Here is a 17,570-nt window from a genome sequence, read left to right as displayed (position 1 = left end):
TAGCAGCAGCTAGCCAGCACGCACATCGCTTCAGAATAGTCACAGCAGCTACACACACCAACGAGTGTGAGAAGGGTGAGCCACTATTACACAGTGAGTCAGATTTTGTTAATACATGAGAAAACAGACTAAAATGAATCAGAGTCACTTAAGGGGAAAAAAAACTGTTCACAAATTAACCATTTTGTATGTATATCTTGCATAAAGTTGGCTTCTTTCTAGATAATACTTGGCCCAATTTGCCTGTCAGAGGTCTCAAAATGTTTGCATTGATAATACTTTATTAACATAAACCAAAATTTGCAAGTACAATTTCAAAACCATTTCAGTTCTGTCAGTTCTCTTTCACATTATAAAATGCCAGAAATACCCAATTACTTTTGATCACTTCCCGCTCGGTGAAGTCCTCTTTCCCCTCTCTGATTTCTGTCTGTAACTAGGCTCAAATCATTGCTTGCAGTTGGTGCATGCAATTCTGAAAAGTTCTTATATTGTTGTTGTTATGTGCCTGTGGAGTTTTTATGCATTAGTGTACTGTTCCAGAAACACATAAAACTAAGTAAAGTGTTCCCAACAGCTCAAATAAATTACCAAATAGATTTTCTAAATTCCTTTCAGAATGGTACTGCTTAGCTCTACCCTCCTCCCTTTGCAGTAATCATTGAAAGGTATTACTGAAAGACAAAAATCTCTCTCTGGTGTTGTTCATCTACTGAAGAGGTCAATTTCAAGCTTGATTAATGGGCCGAAATGAAAGTTTCATGACAATCAAAATTTTAGTCTTACCCTTTACTGTTACAAGCAGCAGTTAAAGCGTTTTCATCTTTCATTTTCCTCTCTGTTAGGATGAGGTGGTTTTGCATCTAAATATAATAAATGCATGTAATATGATGAAAGACAGCAGTCATCTCAAGGCAATCACAGAGACACATCACCTACTGTAAATATTACTTAACATATTTTTGTTTTACTTCATCCTTTGCCTGTATGGCTAAATTAAGGAATTTGGATCTCCCCGACACTTTATCTCACAGCTTTTCCAAAATTAATAACAAGAAGGAGCTGCTGTGTTTAACCTCAAAATAATAAAAAGGGTAATTGCTAAGACAAAATTTAGGAGAAAAATGTGAAAAATTGTGTGCTTATGCAGGGATTTTTGCAAACCACTTGTTCTGCTGTTTTTATCAGTGTTGAATAGAGGTAAGTAACTTTTGTAAGAAAATAGCTTAAATGAGAGATTTAAAAAACAGACCATCATGCAATGCTAACACTCTTGCAATTTTCCCATAATGCCTGCTATACTTTACTACAGTCAATGAAAGGCAAATATTTTAGATATATTTAAGTGTGTTGGTATATACACAATTACGACTGATTAGTGCTGTAGTTTGATTTACCATTTGTAACCCACATTTTATAAATACAGTTTCTAACATGCTTCTAAGTTACTAAAGTAACATTCACGAACTATTTGACTTCAGGTCGGTAGGATGTGGAGCAGGTTACTGTCAACCTTGTAACTAAGTGGTGCTAACAAAAACTTTGTAATCGGGTCAAAGCAGTTGTATTTAATATAATGGCAGTTGATTTTGCCATAACAAACTACCAAAATTCTGTATTTTTTGTCTCAGAACAATACAGCATAATTACAAAATTGATGTTCAACTATTAAGGAGATACTGAGCTGTTCACACACTAATAAATAGTTCATCTTTTGGAATAAGAAACTGTTACAAGTTTTCTACTATATCTTTAGTACAGAAGAGTTTGATCCTTCCAAGCAATATCCTCAAGCGTCTCCTTTAAATTCACATCAAAGCCAGCAAACCCATTTCAAAGGAAGAAGAAATGCAAAGAAGAAATTCTTAGATAACTATAAATTCCTACTCCATGAAAGATACTCCCTTCTGCATCACTTAATAAGAAAAAACTTGCGTCCTTGAATTTGTAAAGATAAGCTATAAGGATCGGCTGAAGTTCATTGAGCTACAACTGAACCGCACATCTACCACCGGGTACAGCTCTGCAGCTGCAGAAATTGTTATTAAAAAAAAGGCGAAATTAAATTTAAAATGGAAAAGATAACTTGCAAGGGGGGTTTACAGCCAGTCTCAGTGTCAGTCACGCTCCACAGAAACAGCCGACAGAAAGCTTGAAGACCGGGGGGGCCGGGATTTTTCCAAAACCAGGGCTTTATTCTCTAATACGGGAACTGCAAAAAAACCCAGAACAAACCAAAACCCTCTACCCTTTCTGTCTTCCCCTCCGTCCCTCTGTTACCGCCCCGCTTTGCCCTGCGCCGGGCGGCGGGGCACGCCAGCCTCGGGCCCTCTCACGGGAGCCCGCGGGCGCCTTGCAGCGGCCCGGCCCGGCCGACGGCAGCCCGCCAGGCCCGGCCGCCGAGGCCGCCCCCCTCCTCCGCGCCCGGGCTGCCTTCCCCCTCGTTCTTCCCCGGGGACGCGGTGCTAGGGCGGGCCGCAGCCTCCCGCCCGCAGAGACCACCGCCGCCCCCGCAGGCGGGCCGCAGGGCCGGGCCGCTCCGCAGCGCCCAGCCGCGCGGTACCTCCGCCGCCGCGCTGCGGTCCCTGTCAGCCAGCCGAGGGGCGGCGGAGGCCGCGCCGGGCCCGCCACTGCCGGCCATGGCGTCGCTCATGGCGGCCGCCGCGGTGCCGCCGTCCCCCTGGCAACGCGAAGCGGGCGGCGCGGCCTGCGCCCTCCTCTGCCCGGGCGGCGGGGCCGGGGCGGCCCGGGCGGGCGGGTCGCGGGGCTTCCAGCGTGGGGGTCGCAGTGCGGTTCCCTGGTTAGGGAAGGGGGGGAACAGTGCTCGGTGCCTGAAGGTGAACAGTCTTTACAAAGGGGTGCTCACAGAAACGTTTTTTCCACTTCAAATAAACATTACACAACAAAACTTTATAAACCTGAGAAAATTACCTCAAAATTTTCCTCAAAAAAGTCAAAACAGAGGCAAACAGAGCAGATTAAATTTGAACAGCTGCATGCTCTTACTCAGGCAGGGTTTCCTTCTCTCCTCCCAGAGCCTGCAAAACGAGTGCCTCCCGCAACCCAGGGAAAGTAGCTTGCCTTGATTACTGCTAAAATACCTCCAGCTGAAAGAGAATCTCCTCCTCCTCACCTTCCTTCCGAATAAAGTAGATAAACATGGGAAGAGAGGAACTGCAGCTAGCAGTAAAATTAAACCTTCAGGTGTATTGGTGCTGCACATCGTTTGCTTTGAAGAGCCTGTGAGCTGCTTCATCAGGCCTGCCCCAGTGCCTCTGGGGACGGTGCGATCTTGCACCATTTCTGTACTCACTCACAAGTCAAAAAGCATCTCACCTTTCCTAGGAACACTGACTTATTCATGTTTTCCAGAGAAGAAAATGGTCCTCCTCTCTACGTGCCTGATGTCATTTCACTGCTGATGCCAAGGACAGAGAAGGCCCTTGCCCATGCAGAGGAGTGCCAGTGTGGATCATCACTCTATTTAAAATGCTACATCACTTAAAGCATAGGGCTAGACAATGCCATACCTCAGCTGGAATCTGCCACTAAACTGATAAAGGAAAGGAGAAAAATTGGTTAATCTGAGGAAGCAGTGCTGGGAACAGATCGGGGGAAATGGAGACCTGCGCGGGGCTGAGGCCGTGCAGCACCAGCGGCGGGAGTGGCAGGAGCCACCGGCCTCCATCTCGGGGAGCATCTGGGGCAAGACACAGTTGCTGTCGGTGCATGGGGTGATGACAGCTCCCTGGTGGCACGTTTCCAGTTCATCGTCACAGGCGAAGGGTGAGCTAACAGCAACACAGGATGGCATAGGGGGTGTAAAGATGTATTACGAAAACCGTTGTTCTTGAGGACTGTCTATGCAAATGCTCTTACTGTTGCTGTAGCAGAGGAGTGAAACCAGCAGGGCATTTGTGAATCAAAATTATGCAGTGCTGACAGAGCGGATGGGGGTGCAGAGAAGGTAGGTGTGAGCAGCATGTGCTGCAGGCATCTCTCTGAAGAGAGACACCCCCTGAACCCAGCAACTGCTGCCTGGGAGGAGGGACCCTAGTTTTGCAGTGCTAAACTCTCAAGAGCCAAGTGAGAAAGCAGCCAGAGAAGAGCAGGGACCTTGGCCAGAGGGGAACTGTGCGCCCAGGCTGTCTCCATACGGCTCAGAGAGAAACGCCCAGGCAATCCCTAGTTCCCGAGGGAAATTCCTCGGAAACTAATTCCTAGTTAAATTGCATTCAGTTCCCAAGCCAAAGTTTATCCCAAAGTGGTATAAATCTCGATTAACACAAAGCCTTAATATTTTTATGAGGACAACGTTCCTGACCTTTTTTTTTTTCATCTTCTATGTCTGCGACTGTTCTATTACATGAGGTACCTAAAATATTATGCTGCTGGCCAAGGAGCCCAACCAAAAGTTTTTATAATTTCAAACGTGGTGGATCAAAGCTGCTACCGCCGCATGGTGCATAATGCTGATCCAGTGTAAACTCATTCTGCAATTCAAATCTATTAGGTATTTTTGACAGGTTAAATTTGTATTAGTGGTTTTACATAAAACCAGCATAAATCTGGCACAAGTTTTAATGTCCTCTGCAAATTTGGACAAAAATGCCATCCTGGATTTGTCCAGCATCTGACTACAGCCTAATCTGTCCCACTACCAGAGCAGCGTGCAGACGCAAAATTAAATGATTGTGAAACTTTGTCCTAACTTTCTTAAGCATCTGCTTGAGCGCACTTTCCCATCGCTAGTCCTGCAGTGCCACGGCTGGTTCAAGAGCTATACTTCAGCCACTTCTACACCCTTGGTGATGGGGAGAGAATGCTTATACAGCTGTACCTTACTGTAGATCTATAAAGTTATTTGGCGTTAAAAAAACCACTGAATCTGATGAACTATAGCGAGAGTAACAACAAAAGAGGCATGAAAAAAAGGATGAAGAAAAGCAGGAATTTCATATAACACTGAAAAAGAATGGGGCAGTTTGCAGGGGTGCCATGCCCACTCTTCAAGCTATCTGACTAAGAAAAAAGCATCTTATTACAGGGTGCTCACACTTTAAAATGCTTTAGGCTTGTTTACTAAATACTACAGGTAGAGTTCTCAAAAGGACTTCATGTTTCTTTTTCCTTAACAGGGGCAGGAAATAATGACTTAGGAAGGGCTACTTCAGGATTTTTAGTTAAAAATAATTTCAAGGAGTCATTTGCATGCATAAGATTCTTCATGTTGTGTTACAGAAAATACATGGACAGGATGTTCTCAGCCTTTCTAGCAAAGAATGATGCAGAATCTTTTGAATGTTTGTACTCAATAAAGTCACTCTAATTTTTAAAACAGAAAATAATAATAAAAAAATTACTACAATCTTTCCCTTCTGTGAAAGAGCTCAGTGTTGAGGAAAGATGCTAAAACTGATCTGGGATATGAAACCCCAATTCCAGTAGCCAGTACACTCAAAAATCTAACAATTGAGATAGTTCTGCAGGTTCCTAAATATCTGCTCCTAATTGAATTTTTGATAAGTAAATGAGAATGGATGTATCAGAATAATTTCAAAGCTAAAAGTCACATGATGATGTGGATAGCTTGTCCCTCACTCGATGAAAGAGACATCCTTTGTATCTTGTGGGATAGGGATGGATGGAGAGCAATTGTTCCGAGTATGCCAACGGTTCCATGTTTCTGGACGCCTGAACCCGAGACCCCCTAGCAAGTGACACAAATTAGCTTAGATTGCATTTCAAAGTGCTTAGTACGCCACAGGCTAAAATGACATTTCTGTATCAATATCTGTATTTTGCTAACAAATCAGTCTGCAGACTTCTGAGAACTTAATAAAAAGAAAACTGAAATGAGTAACACAAAATAAGAGCCCCACTTAAAAAAAAAAAGAAAAAAGGGGAAAAAAAAAAGCAGCTTACTGGGGCCTGCAGGAACACTGCAAGAGTGATATGCACAGACATTGTAATAGACAGACCTGATCTAGGAAAGAGTTCCCTAAAACACTATTTCTTCAAGAAAGAATTCACAAAGTCCTCAGAGCCAAAACCATTCCTAAGAATGGAATGATTAACTCCTTAATGAAAGGTGAGATCTTATTTTTATTATTTGAATTGCTTTTAAATATTTTCATTAATTAAAAAAAATCAAAAGCACTATGAAAAAATGCATCTTTTGGCATTATATTTTTAAACCGATTTCAAAAGAACCAAATGCAATCACAGTATTTAAGCATGCAGACATATACTTCTTTAACATACTTTTTAATTTTTTTTTTCCAAGTCCTTGACAAATCTGAAGCAAATCTGACAGAGGTTAAGTCAGAATGATGCTTAATTTCCTGCAAATATTGTGAAACACAGACAGCCAAGCACAGAATGAACACTGAGATGCCCCAACTGTATGGAAAGCCTGCAGTACACTTCTGTGTATTACTACAATCTGTACTGAAGTTTGTTTGCTGGTTTGGGGGTTTTGGGGGGTTGGTTTTTTTTTCAAATGCCCCATCAGGAAGTGAAGCAAACTACCAGGTATTCAGGTACCCATGGGGCAGAATCTAGGGGGAAAAGAAAGTTTTGCTTCATTAATTCTACTGTTCACAGATCTTGTAATTTAAATAAAACATAACAATTGATTAAAAGACCGAATCAAAACATTTAATATTAGTTTTGAAAACAAAATTTCTTTTTTTACTAACACTATAAAAAAAGCTTTATTAACCTCAAGCCATCGACATCAACACCATATTGAGAAGGTGAAGTATTTGTGTTTTATCATGCACACAAATTCCAAATGATTTCCTGAATGCATATACACATTTCAGACACTCATTACCTAAAAGCAGCTATAGCTGAGGTAGAAAAGAATTGTACACTAGCAATATTAAAAAAGAAGATGAAATGTATTTCTCCAAAAGAGATTCAGCAGAAATTTAGTCTACACGACTTCATTATCTACAAATTTAGCTAGAATAACTAAAACAGCCACATTTTTACAAATACTTGGCGTGAAAGTCATGGGCACAACTTGCCAAGGTTGTCATCTGCTTGCCTTCTGAAAGGCATCAACTCCAAAAGCACAGTATGTCCCAACACCAAGCTGCGCTCCTCCTCCGCCCCCTCATATCACTAGTGTCACATCCTGTAGTAGAGAAAGTTTTCTGGAGGAGTGCCTTATCCTCATCTTACCTACTTCAAAAAATAATGAAGAAATCAAGACGGGACTTACTCCCATTTCTTTTTTGTCAGCTGACGCAGAAGTCTGGCTCACGACCAGTGACAGACGATTTGATGTAGAGATCCTAAACATACGCTTGAAAATACAACTTCAGTTAACAAAAGGAGATACTGCCTCCCTGGAGGTAATTTCGTAACACATTTACAGACTTCAAGGTGGAAAAGGTATTAATGCAATTATATTATCAGGAAAAAACAGGCTTACATGGGAAAGTGGAGAGACGATACCACTAACTAATACAATTAAGATGTGTGTGTAAGTTGTGTGTGTGTAAATTGTGTCTGATACCAGTTACTATTGTAAATCTGATAGTGGACAAGCTTAAGAAGGATTAACTAGTCTGATTAAGTTGAGCTGTTTCTTTGCCTAATGAAAATGGGAATCCTTTTTTTTTCCCCCCAAAACATTGAGTTTAACACTGTCCTCATCCCATGTGAATTTGCACGGCTCAACTAATCTAATGGAGACATCTTGTGGGGTCAGCAAATCTTCTGAACGAAATAAGCCAGGTGGTTTTACAACCCTGGACTCCCCCACTGGGACAAAGCGGGGTGGTGAAAATGCAATAGGCATATGGGGGAACTAATCAGACTTGGGAAAGAAGTGAGATTTTAACACAGAATCTGTTTAAGCATCATGCCCCCCCCCCCCCCCCCATATTTCAGGTTTGAGCAAGTCATTTCCTAGAACTGTCAGGGAAAAAGAAATCACTTCTGGAGAGGTTTTCCTGAAGATGTCCTATGTGGCAATAAAACAGTTTAGCCTGCCCATGAGCAGATATTAAGTATCTTTGGATGACAAAACAGTAACCAAACATTTTTATGATAGCATTACTAGATGCCTTCTTATCTTGTAAGGGCAGAATAACCATGGGCTGAAAACAAAAAGTTAATTCTGAAACACAAGGCAAACAGCAATAATGAAAATGCAAAGCTTCATGGTGTAACAAACCCTGTACTTAGACTTCCCAAAGAATGTATTCTGAAGTTTCGGAAATTACAGTTGAACTTTTTTACTTGTAAATTCAAGTGTTATATCCAAAATACAAGCTATGTTTTAGTGAGGGAGAAACAAGAGGAGTATTACGATAATGTCCATGTAAGCAAATATTTGGTTAAAAATGCTTTATGCACAGACTAACATATCTCTATCTATCTATGTATGGAGACATAGGAGAAATGGGACACAGAATAAAACACTTTGCACGCTGCTTTCCGGCTCAGGACATCAGCAGTAAGTGCATAATGTTAAATGAAAGCAAAGGCAAAAAATTCCATTAAATGATACTTGCAGCTATCAGAACACTAGTTAAAAAAAAAAAAAAAAAAGTCAGGACAATTTACAAGAAATTATTTTCTTAAAAAATCTAAGAGTTTCTTCTTCGAAAGCTGCTGCTGACATATTAGGTAATTTTCAGTTTGGGGAACTTAAACCAGATATAAAGTCTTTGAAAGTCTAAACTCAATTCATGCAGTTATTTTGGAAATTCTCTGTATGTGGAACTTAAGTTTCCACATATGTATGGAAACTCCCTGATCTGCACTGGGCAACTAGCTCCTGCTAATGCTCCATCAGGATCCAGAAAAGTAGCAGCAAAACTTCTGAGGGCCAAATCCAACGCCACTGATGCAGTCAAAGGTGCGTATCGAACACATCCCAAAGGCATTCAAGTGTAGCTCTAATTCAGGATTGCTTGAAACCAAGAACACAGCCAATTACAGAGAAATGGGGATACTTTTTGTTCATGTAAAGATACTAGAGCCCTCACAGCAAGTTGTAGGCCCTTCTCTGCCTGGAGGAATTTGCAACTTTATCTGTCTCCTAACTCCCTGACCTTTGGCCATGGGTACACATACTCCCTGGGTTGAAATAGGGCTGTTACGCAGGTAACACAAGAGTCACTGGATGGAAGGAAGAGCAGGTAAAGGGATCCTTCAGCCAGCTTGAGGGAGCACTCCTGGACCCTAACCCTCTTTCCAGAATTGTTTTGTATTTTACAAAACACAGATCCTAGGCCAAAATAACAATTATATATATATATAAGGCACCTAGGACCAGAACCCAGTACATTTCCTGATCCATGACAGCTAAGACGTTTTCTTGGGAAGTGGGAGATAAGAGCTGAAACCTATTCCAGGCCAAGAATGGCTGTTAAAAGCCAGTTCTCAGTTTCCTGAACAACCTTTCTATACACACCGCCACTGAAGGAAAGCATAGATTTACCAGTTTGCAGGTCCTTCTCTGCTGCATTATTTTAATATACACAAGCGTTTTAAAGATTGAGCCTGGCTCAACTATTTCAAGGAAACTCTATGTGATTACCTCCGGCACAGTATTCTGTATGTTAACAGGTAAGGGGGCAGAAAGCCTTTCTTTGCAGGTGCCTGAACTTTGGGGGTGCGAGCCTGGAGATGTTCCTGTGCCTTGTGTCAGCACTAAGCAGCATTGCACTGAATACACGGGGTTTCTGTACAGCCGTTTCCATACACGGAACAGGAGGCCTGGATGCCTTCTGCCTCTACTCCACCATCCGTTTGCCTCGGTGTCAGGCACTGCATCTCCACATTTGGTAACAACCAAGTCCTCCTGTAAAATTAATCCCTGAGCGAAATACCACAGTTGCAGGCAAAACTCCGTGTGAACTGCACACTGAAAGATACAACTAACTGTATCATCAGACTCTTTATCAATTATAGTCACTTCAAAAGCATCAGCCTTACCATGATAGTATGAGAGTAATCAGTTAGTTAACATTAAGGAAGCAAACAAAAAAGCCCATAATTAATACCTTGATATATCTTACCTTAGTCTGCTCAGCTCTTAATCTTTTACTTCATTAAAGACTTGGAAGAAGTAAGTGGAATCCCAGGAAAGATAAAAGAAATTGTTACAAGCATGAAATTTTTTCTTCACAGGAAGTTCGAAAGACTATGATTATTTAGCTTACTGAAAAGTGATAAAACAAAAGCAGCATACAAGTACTGAATATGTTTATTCATTGTGTATGATCAGAATATGACATTTTATATTTCTTTCCCAGTGGAAACAAAGCCAAATGAGCCAAACCTCAAAAAGAAGTGTAAATAAAAACGCTTCTTACAACATATCTGCAGAATTCACAACTGTAAAGCTGAGACAGAATGTGGATTAATTCATCCATATAAATTTATTTAAGTGGCCTTTTTATTTCCAGGGCTGACAGAAACAGAAATCTATCTGTATCAGCTAGAATAAAAATTCACAGAAGTTTTGAAAACCTGTTTTAGGAAAAAAAACCCACAACCAAACAAGGAAACATAAACAGTCCATGGTATAGGAAATTTTTTCCCCACATGCTTTTTGCCACTGCCATATTGGAAAGAAATAAAAGGACCGTTTTAACCAGCACATTTTCACAGTTTTATTTTAAAATCCTTAGGTAAGTCTTAAGTGATTTTGAACTTATATTTTTGCTTTAAATAAAAATCATGTCAAACTTTTATTCTGTAATTTTGGGTAAAGAGAAGGCTTGTAAGCAAACAAACTGTTTAATGAAAAAAACTAAGAGTTCTGTACAAAATTCCATTTTGGAATTTATATTTTAGACATGATTTAGGTTTTTTTAGATTAAAAACATTTCATGTGGTAATTTTCATGCAACAGAATGAACATTTTTCCTATGCTGTCTGACAGAGTACAGGAGATAAATATGCTTCACATGGAACAAGTAGTTTAGTAGTTCAACCATGAATGCAAATACACTATGAACTTCAAAGGAACTATTTCAACACCACTAGTTAGGGTTTATGGAACATCAGTAAGGTGTGTAAAACAAAGTGATTTGGAAATATTTTAGTTACAGCAAGTGTAACACTAAAATATCTCCATTTTTGCTGAGAACACATGGAGAACCTATCAGTTTGGGAAGTGATCCTGATAATGACACCATCAGCTGCACCAACCTTAATGAGTAATTACCAGATACATTTTAAGAGATTCTCAATGTTTTTTAAGGTTTTGAAATTTGAACAAGAATATTGGTAGAGTAACAAGGCAGAAACTTCCCTAATACTGCCCTGTCTTGATGAAGAGGAACATTTTATGATACCCTTCTCTGGCACCTATATCTTTCAAAACCTCATTGGATAAAAATGCTTTACAGGTTTTTGTATAAAACCTGTTTCAGAGAAAAAAACTTCAAGAACTAAGACCTGAATTATTTTAAGTTGGCTTTCCCAGCCACTGAAATAGTATAATGATGTTTAACTTTTGCACAAAATTATGTAAGTTATTTCAATATTCTTGCAACAGTTTCCAGTCATACAATCAACTTATTTTCCACATCAATTTATTTTAAGAAGCCTTATATACATACAGAATTACTGTATATATCTTATCTAATGAATTATCAAGTATTCAGACAGATGTGTGTACTGGCTTTCACTGCGCCTGTGACATTACTTTTCCTCCTGTTTCATCACAAATGAAAATCATCGCTATCAAAAACTGATTTACAAATACAGTTGCTCAAAAGGTAGAATAAAAAAATAGAAGTTAAAAGACGTTGGTCTGTTGTGGTCCTCAGAATTACTGAAATTGCCCTTGGTTTTCCTAGAAATATTCAAATGGCACATGAAATGAAAATCTCAAGAATTTGGGTAGCTCCTGAGTTATGCTGTACAAGCATTTTGGGCAATCAGTTGTAACACAGATGTACAGCAGCAACTTTCTTGAATACTTAAGAAAAAAAATTATGCTATATTATAGCATATGCTAATGTTATAACATATGCTTTATGTTGTATAACAGTAAATTCCACCTAAATGCAGTAGGCACATGCTGCCATTTCATGAAGCTCTATTACACAAGTAATTAACACTGAGTTAACACAAAAGCATTTCCTGTTTTCAACTAAACTGTAGCTAACCCAACAGCAGAGCACAGTGCCTCATCGGAATATCTGTCTTCACTACTTCTTTGTGGCATGGGAGACTATAACACCGGCATTACAGCACCATTTTTATTTTTTCATAGAATCAATCCAAATTTTACAAAAATATAGCCAACCAACAAACAGAAAAGTATGCTGCATATTCAGTTCTGTCTATAGATAGCACTTTGCAATTACAGCTACAGAAGTCAAGCAATTAAGGATTTGGAAGTTACGGCTGTGCATTCCTCACGTAACTATGTAGTCACACTGTATATTACCATATAAACTTCTCTTTCTGAGGGGCAAAAGATGAAAAGTGCTCACTTTATAAACTGGAGAATAGAACTAATTTATTTCTTTTTTTTTTCCCAGCATGACATCATGTCTTACATTAGCATTCAAATGCTAATCTAAGAATTACACGTCTTACAATACTCATGAAATCACCACCATACTTCCTCACAAACATTAACGCAACAATCTCCAATGAGATGATTCAGTAATACTCAGCGAATACTGCTGCATCTCCTAAGTGATTTAGCATTTTGTAGGATTCTATTTATCATAACTTCAGAATATTAATTTTCACTGATCTGCACTGTGAGTTCCCAGAAGTAACAGCTTGAAAGCAACCTGGGCACAGAGAGACAGATTAACAACCAGCGAAAAATGAAACTGAGTTTCTCAGCATGTGTAAGGATTGTGCAAGAAGCAAATCTAGTCTTCAAGGGTGGCCTCAACAGTGAAACAATCCTTTCTTTTCTCGTCCATTACACACTTTTAAACCTCTCCAGCAAATTAAGTCAGCACCTTACAAACAATCTGTCTACTGGCAAAGCAGATTTCTTCCCCTAATCATTTTGTCTCTCTGAATAAGGCGGGAAGTTTTCATCATACATATTCTACAACTTCCATCCCTCTGTTCTTGACCTGAAGTTGTGGCTTCAAAGTGCATTTGAAACAAGTTAACAGCATTTTCACAGATGAGAAATTGAGGCTCCAGTGCCCAGATTCATCGTGTCGTTTATGTATTTGATCAAAGCACCAAAGCTGGAGTTCCCCTGAGCTCTCTCCAGTCAGAGACCTTCAGCAGTCTGACCTTCAGCTCTCTTGACTGGATTTCTAATTTATGCAGTTTAATCAAGTGCCTAAGGATGAGCATGAATTCATCCTTTAGGAGTGCTAAGCCAGAGATGCAAAGGAGATGAGAACACTAAACCCAGGTCTCAAAAGTAGAACCCCACCTACAATATCACATTGCCTCCTGAAATTCCTAGCATCTTAGTTTTTGAATACTTGATCTTGCAACTTTAAAATATTAATATACTTGCAGATCTAAGAACAACAACACAAACACAAATAATCAAAGTCATCAGCAGTTGGAGCATATTTATTCACTGTACAGATCTTTATTGTATGAACACAATATTGAGAGTAGCCCTGAGAAGAAGGACTTGAGGGTGTTGGTTGACAAGAAGCTCAACATGACCCGGCAATGTGCGCTTGCAGCCCAGAAGGCCAACTGTATCCTGGGCTGCATCAAAAGAAGCATGACCAGCAGGTCGAGGGAGGTGATTCTGCCCCTCTACTCCACCCTCGTGAGACCCCACCTGGAGCACTGTGTTCAGCTCTGGGGCCCCCAACATAAGAAGGACATGGACCTGTTGGAGCGAGTCCAGAGGAGGGTCACAAAGATGATCAGAGCACTGGAGCACCTCCCCTACGAAGACTGGCTGAGAGAGTTGGGGTGGTTCAGCCTGGAGAAGAGAAGGCTCCGGGGACACCTTATAGCAGCCTTCCAGTACCTAAAGGGGACCTACAAGAAAGCTGGAGAGGGACTTTTTACAAAGGCACGTAGGGATAGGACAAAGGGTAATGGCCTTAAACTGAAAGAGGGTAGATTTAGATTCGATGTAAGGAAGAAGTTCTTCACTGTGAGGGTGGTGAGGCACTGGAACAGGTTGCCCAGAGAAGCTGTGGATGCCCCCTCCCTGGAAGTGTTCAAGGCCAAGTTGGATGGGGCTTTGAGCAACCCGGTCTAGTGGAAGGCGTCCCTGCCCATGGCAGGGGGGTTGGAACTAGATGATCTTTAAGGTCCCTTTCAACCCAAACCATTCTGTGATTCTGTGAATAAGCAGCAGCTGATTCTCTCCACTTCAGAAGACATGCTTTGCCAGTGATTTCACTGACCAGAAGGGGAATCCACCTTCATTTTCAAAGCCTGAAACAGGTACAAAATACTGCCCCATCTTCCCCCTCCCACTTCTTTAGGCCTGCCAAAGCTTAACCTTGTCTTAGGTTAACTGTAAGCACAAAAGTCTTTCTAAATCCACTTTCTACCACACAGTCATTCTAATTCCCTTGCCATAGCACCACTTCCAGAACGTACTCAAGTAAGGCCACTTCTGTGCCTTCCTTTCCACTGTGTAAGACGTATGTAAAATGGAAAAGGAAGTTTCTCTGCTGTCTACTCTTGTTCTCTATAACATAACCACCTTGGCTACCAGGGGCAAGTTCACCTCATTTTAGCAGCTCTAGACAAGAGCATAACCCAGTCAGACTCTATGGGTAATTCTGCCACCATTTTCTAACAAACCTGTGGTTATCACTGGCATTACCTCAGTCCCCTATCAAAGGCCCTATTTCAAACCATAGAAGTAGTTTAAGACTTGACAGAATCTATTTGTATTTTTTCCTTTATAAATGGATAATGCATTTCCACTTTCATTTCACTTCACTCTGAAAAACCACTAAACTATCCCTAAATTTCCCCAAAAATTCTGAGTAATTTGAGACCAGGGTAGAAGAGAAGAAATGGGCATCTAACAACCTCAATTAGCAGCAACCTGTATGGCGTATGCTTCTCTATCATATACTTCTCAGTGCAACTGCAGTTGTATTTCCCCCATGAAAATTATGGTATCCTTCTTAAAAAAACAAATACATTTGACAAATAAAGAGAATTATCACAATGGAAAGAGGCAGCAGTTCTTGAACCACAAACACTGCTGACAGGCCACCTTTAATTCAAATCTGTATTAAATCTAAAATCCAATTAATGTAACTGGTTGGGTTGGTTGGTTTGTTTGTTTTGGGCGTTTTGTTGTGTGGGTTTTTTCGGCAGAGGTTCTCAGATAAACAGTAACTTCCATATTCTTAAAACGAGATTGTCCTTTCTCCCACTAATCTTCCTACCAGATGGGACAACTCCCCTCCTACAGACAAACTGGCTAGCAACATCCACTTGTATTTTAAAATTAAAATTTAATTTTCAAATTCTAAATTAATATTTACAAGGTATCACCCAAGAACTCTTCTCTTAATGTACAGTGAACTATACTCAAAACATTGAAAGTTATTTGTCCACGGACACAAGAAGCAAGTAAAAAACAATTTATGTAGTAAAGTCTTGGTAGAAGTCAACTCAATTTTCAACAGTTTTAAAATATGATCCTGCCATGGGTTGCAAAGAATCTATCTGGAATTAATTTGTGCATTCTCTAAAATATTAACTTTCATGCAATGCATGGCATGTGGAGCACAAATTATCCTGAAATAAGTAAATACACACTAATGTGGGATTGAGGAAATGGTTTCTGAAGCAGATTTTTTACTTGTTAGCCATAAACTCTCATACCCACTGATGAAGAAAAAAATATTACAGACAACTAAATGTTCATCTTAAACATCTGCTGACATTGGACATTAGGAAAACAAAATACACTGAAATGCAGATTGATTTATGTATACAAAGACAGTTTGTAAACTTTTGCACAACATTGAAGTCTTTTGTGGTACAAAAACAACAAATCACTTGGGAGGAAAAAGTGCAAACAAAAATGAATCTTTGCTGAAGCCAAGCATGGAACAGAGAAAGTAGTTAAAACTCAGACTGAATCTCTCTTTCGGAATATTAGGAACGATTTAACTAGAGAGCACCATCAAACTGAACAACCCCGTATTTTCCACTCACCATCCATTCAGGTTCAGAAGCCTGAATTTGTTCTCCTTGTCCAGGTTTTAGGCCAACCTGAGTGTCAGATTTCAGTGTTCTCAAACTACAGAGAGGTGCAGGATGAAACTTGTTCAAGGCTTCATGAAACGGAACAGTGTATTCCCATTTTCTATCTCCTGTTAATTTTCTATAGTTTAGATCACCTTTGAAAAGGATCAAGTTTGACTTCTGTATATCAGCATACAATTCAGGAGCAACTTCAGCCATACTGGAAAAGTCATGTGGCAAAGTCCAAAACATGTGATCACGGTAAACCCAAACTCCCTTTTTCAAATTGCCCTCCCAGTTTATCCCACATCTAGACATCCACATATGATTAGCTGACTGCAGTTGTTTAATAGTCCAGTTAAAATCATGCTTTGTGGTATCTGACACATACCATGGAATACTTTTTCCATGAAAATGGACTTCATCAGCTAGCTTTGACGATAACAGGAAGTCAGCCAACACAAGATCACTCACAAGTTCAAATCCGGCATTATCCAGGATTATGTCAACTCTAACACTACTTGTTTCTGTATTTCTTTTTTTGGCGTTTATAAGTAGTAACCAAAGTTTTTCCATATCATTCACTAAGATGTAAGGTATCATGTTTTCCAGGGATTGTAAAGGACTAGATTTCTGAGAGCTGTCTTCACCAGCTGAAAAAGAAAGGTCACACTTATTGCCCCACAATGACACCTAGAAGGAGGAAAAAACAAAAACATTTGCTAAGTCTCACTATAGTTACATTCTGAACTTCACATATACTAAAGATTTTGTTTGTTTGTTTTTATTTTAGGGACATGAAGGCTCTAACTCCACATTTTCCTCCAGCCTTTAATAAAATTCAACTTCTTGTAAACAAATCTTAATAGAGACAAGATTTTGTGGAAGAAACCAAACAGTGCTCTGTATTTATGAAGGTATCAGAAACATGCATCAGAAGTGACAAAGATGGAAGATTTAGATCAATGTAAATACACTGATCACAAAGCTTAAAACACAAATATTCTCCATACTGTAATTCCAGAAAATATCAGTGGGAACACAGAAAAAGGAGTAATAAAAGCAGGTTTATTTTTTTTATTACATGCAGTCAAGTAAGAACTTGTATTTTAAGTACACACTAATGAGGTCTTTATAAAGATTCATCAAATACTTGGTGTGCACTGTTGCCAGCTAATGGACTTATTTGTTATCCTATGATATTTCGTATTCTACCCAAAGGCATTATTTTCCAAGAACAATGCAGTTATAAAGCTTTTAAACTACTTCTGGCCCAGACTGACTTCTAACTTTTCTTTCAAAGAGGCCTAAAAATTTTTAGAGTGTCAATAAAATGAACTGTTTTAAAATTTTATAGTTAAATAACAAAAAGGCCATCTGAAACTTGACTTAAAATGTTTTAGAGATACTGGTTT

The 17,570-nt window shown here is 39.7% G+C and overlaps 1 protein-coding gene across 3 annotated transcripts in view; it reads right to left on the bottom strand.

Annotated features, from left to right (window-relative positions):
* LOC127014669 (damage-control phosphatase ARMT1-like) overlaps positions 1 to 17,570 on the bottom strand; it is a 67,548-nt gene that overhangs the window by 45,510 nt on the left and 4,468 nt on the right. The window contains exons 1-2 of one of the 3 annotated variants that reach the window (XM_050894167.1): positions 2,932 to 2,995; positions 787 to 863 (exon numbers count right to left, since the gene is read on the bottom strand). In XM_050894167.1, coding sequence (XP_050750124.1) covers positions 787 to 863 — 77 coding nt within the window. In that variant the 5' untranslated portion in view covers positions 2,932 to 2,995. Of the gene's footprint in view, positions 1 to 786; positions 864 to 2,931; positions 2,996 to 15,333; positions 16,849 to 17,570 lie in introns of those variants that run through there. The other 2 variants (XM_050894165.1, XM_050894168.1) reach the window with 2 other exon arrangements.

This window comes from Gymnogyps californianus, chromosome 3, assembly GCF_018139145.2.
Source record: "Gymnogyps californianus isolate 813 chromosome 3, ASM1813914v2, whole genome shotgun sequence".
In the NCBI taxonomy this organism is placed as follows: domain Eukaryota; kingdom Metazoa; phylum Chordata; class Aves; order Accipitriformes; family Cathartidae; genus Gymnogyps; species Gymnogyps californianus.
The sequence above is the reverse complement of the archived record's forward strand: the minus strand, read 5'-3'. Positions and strand labels throughout refer to the sequence as shown.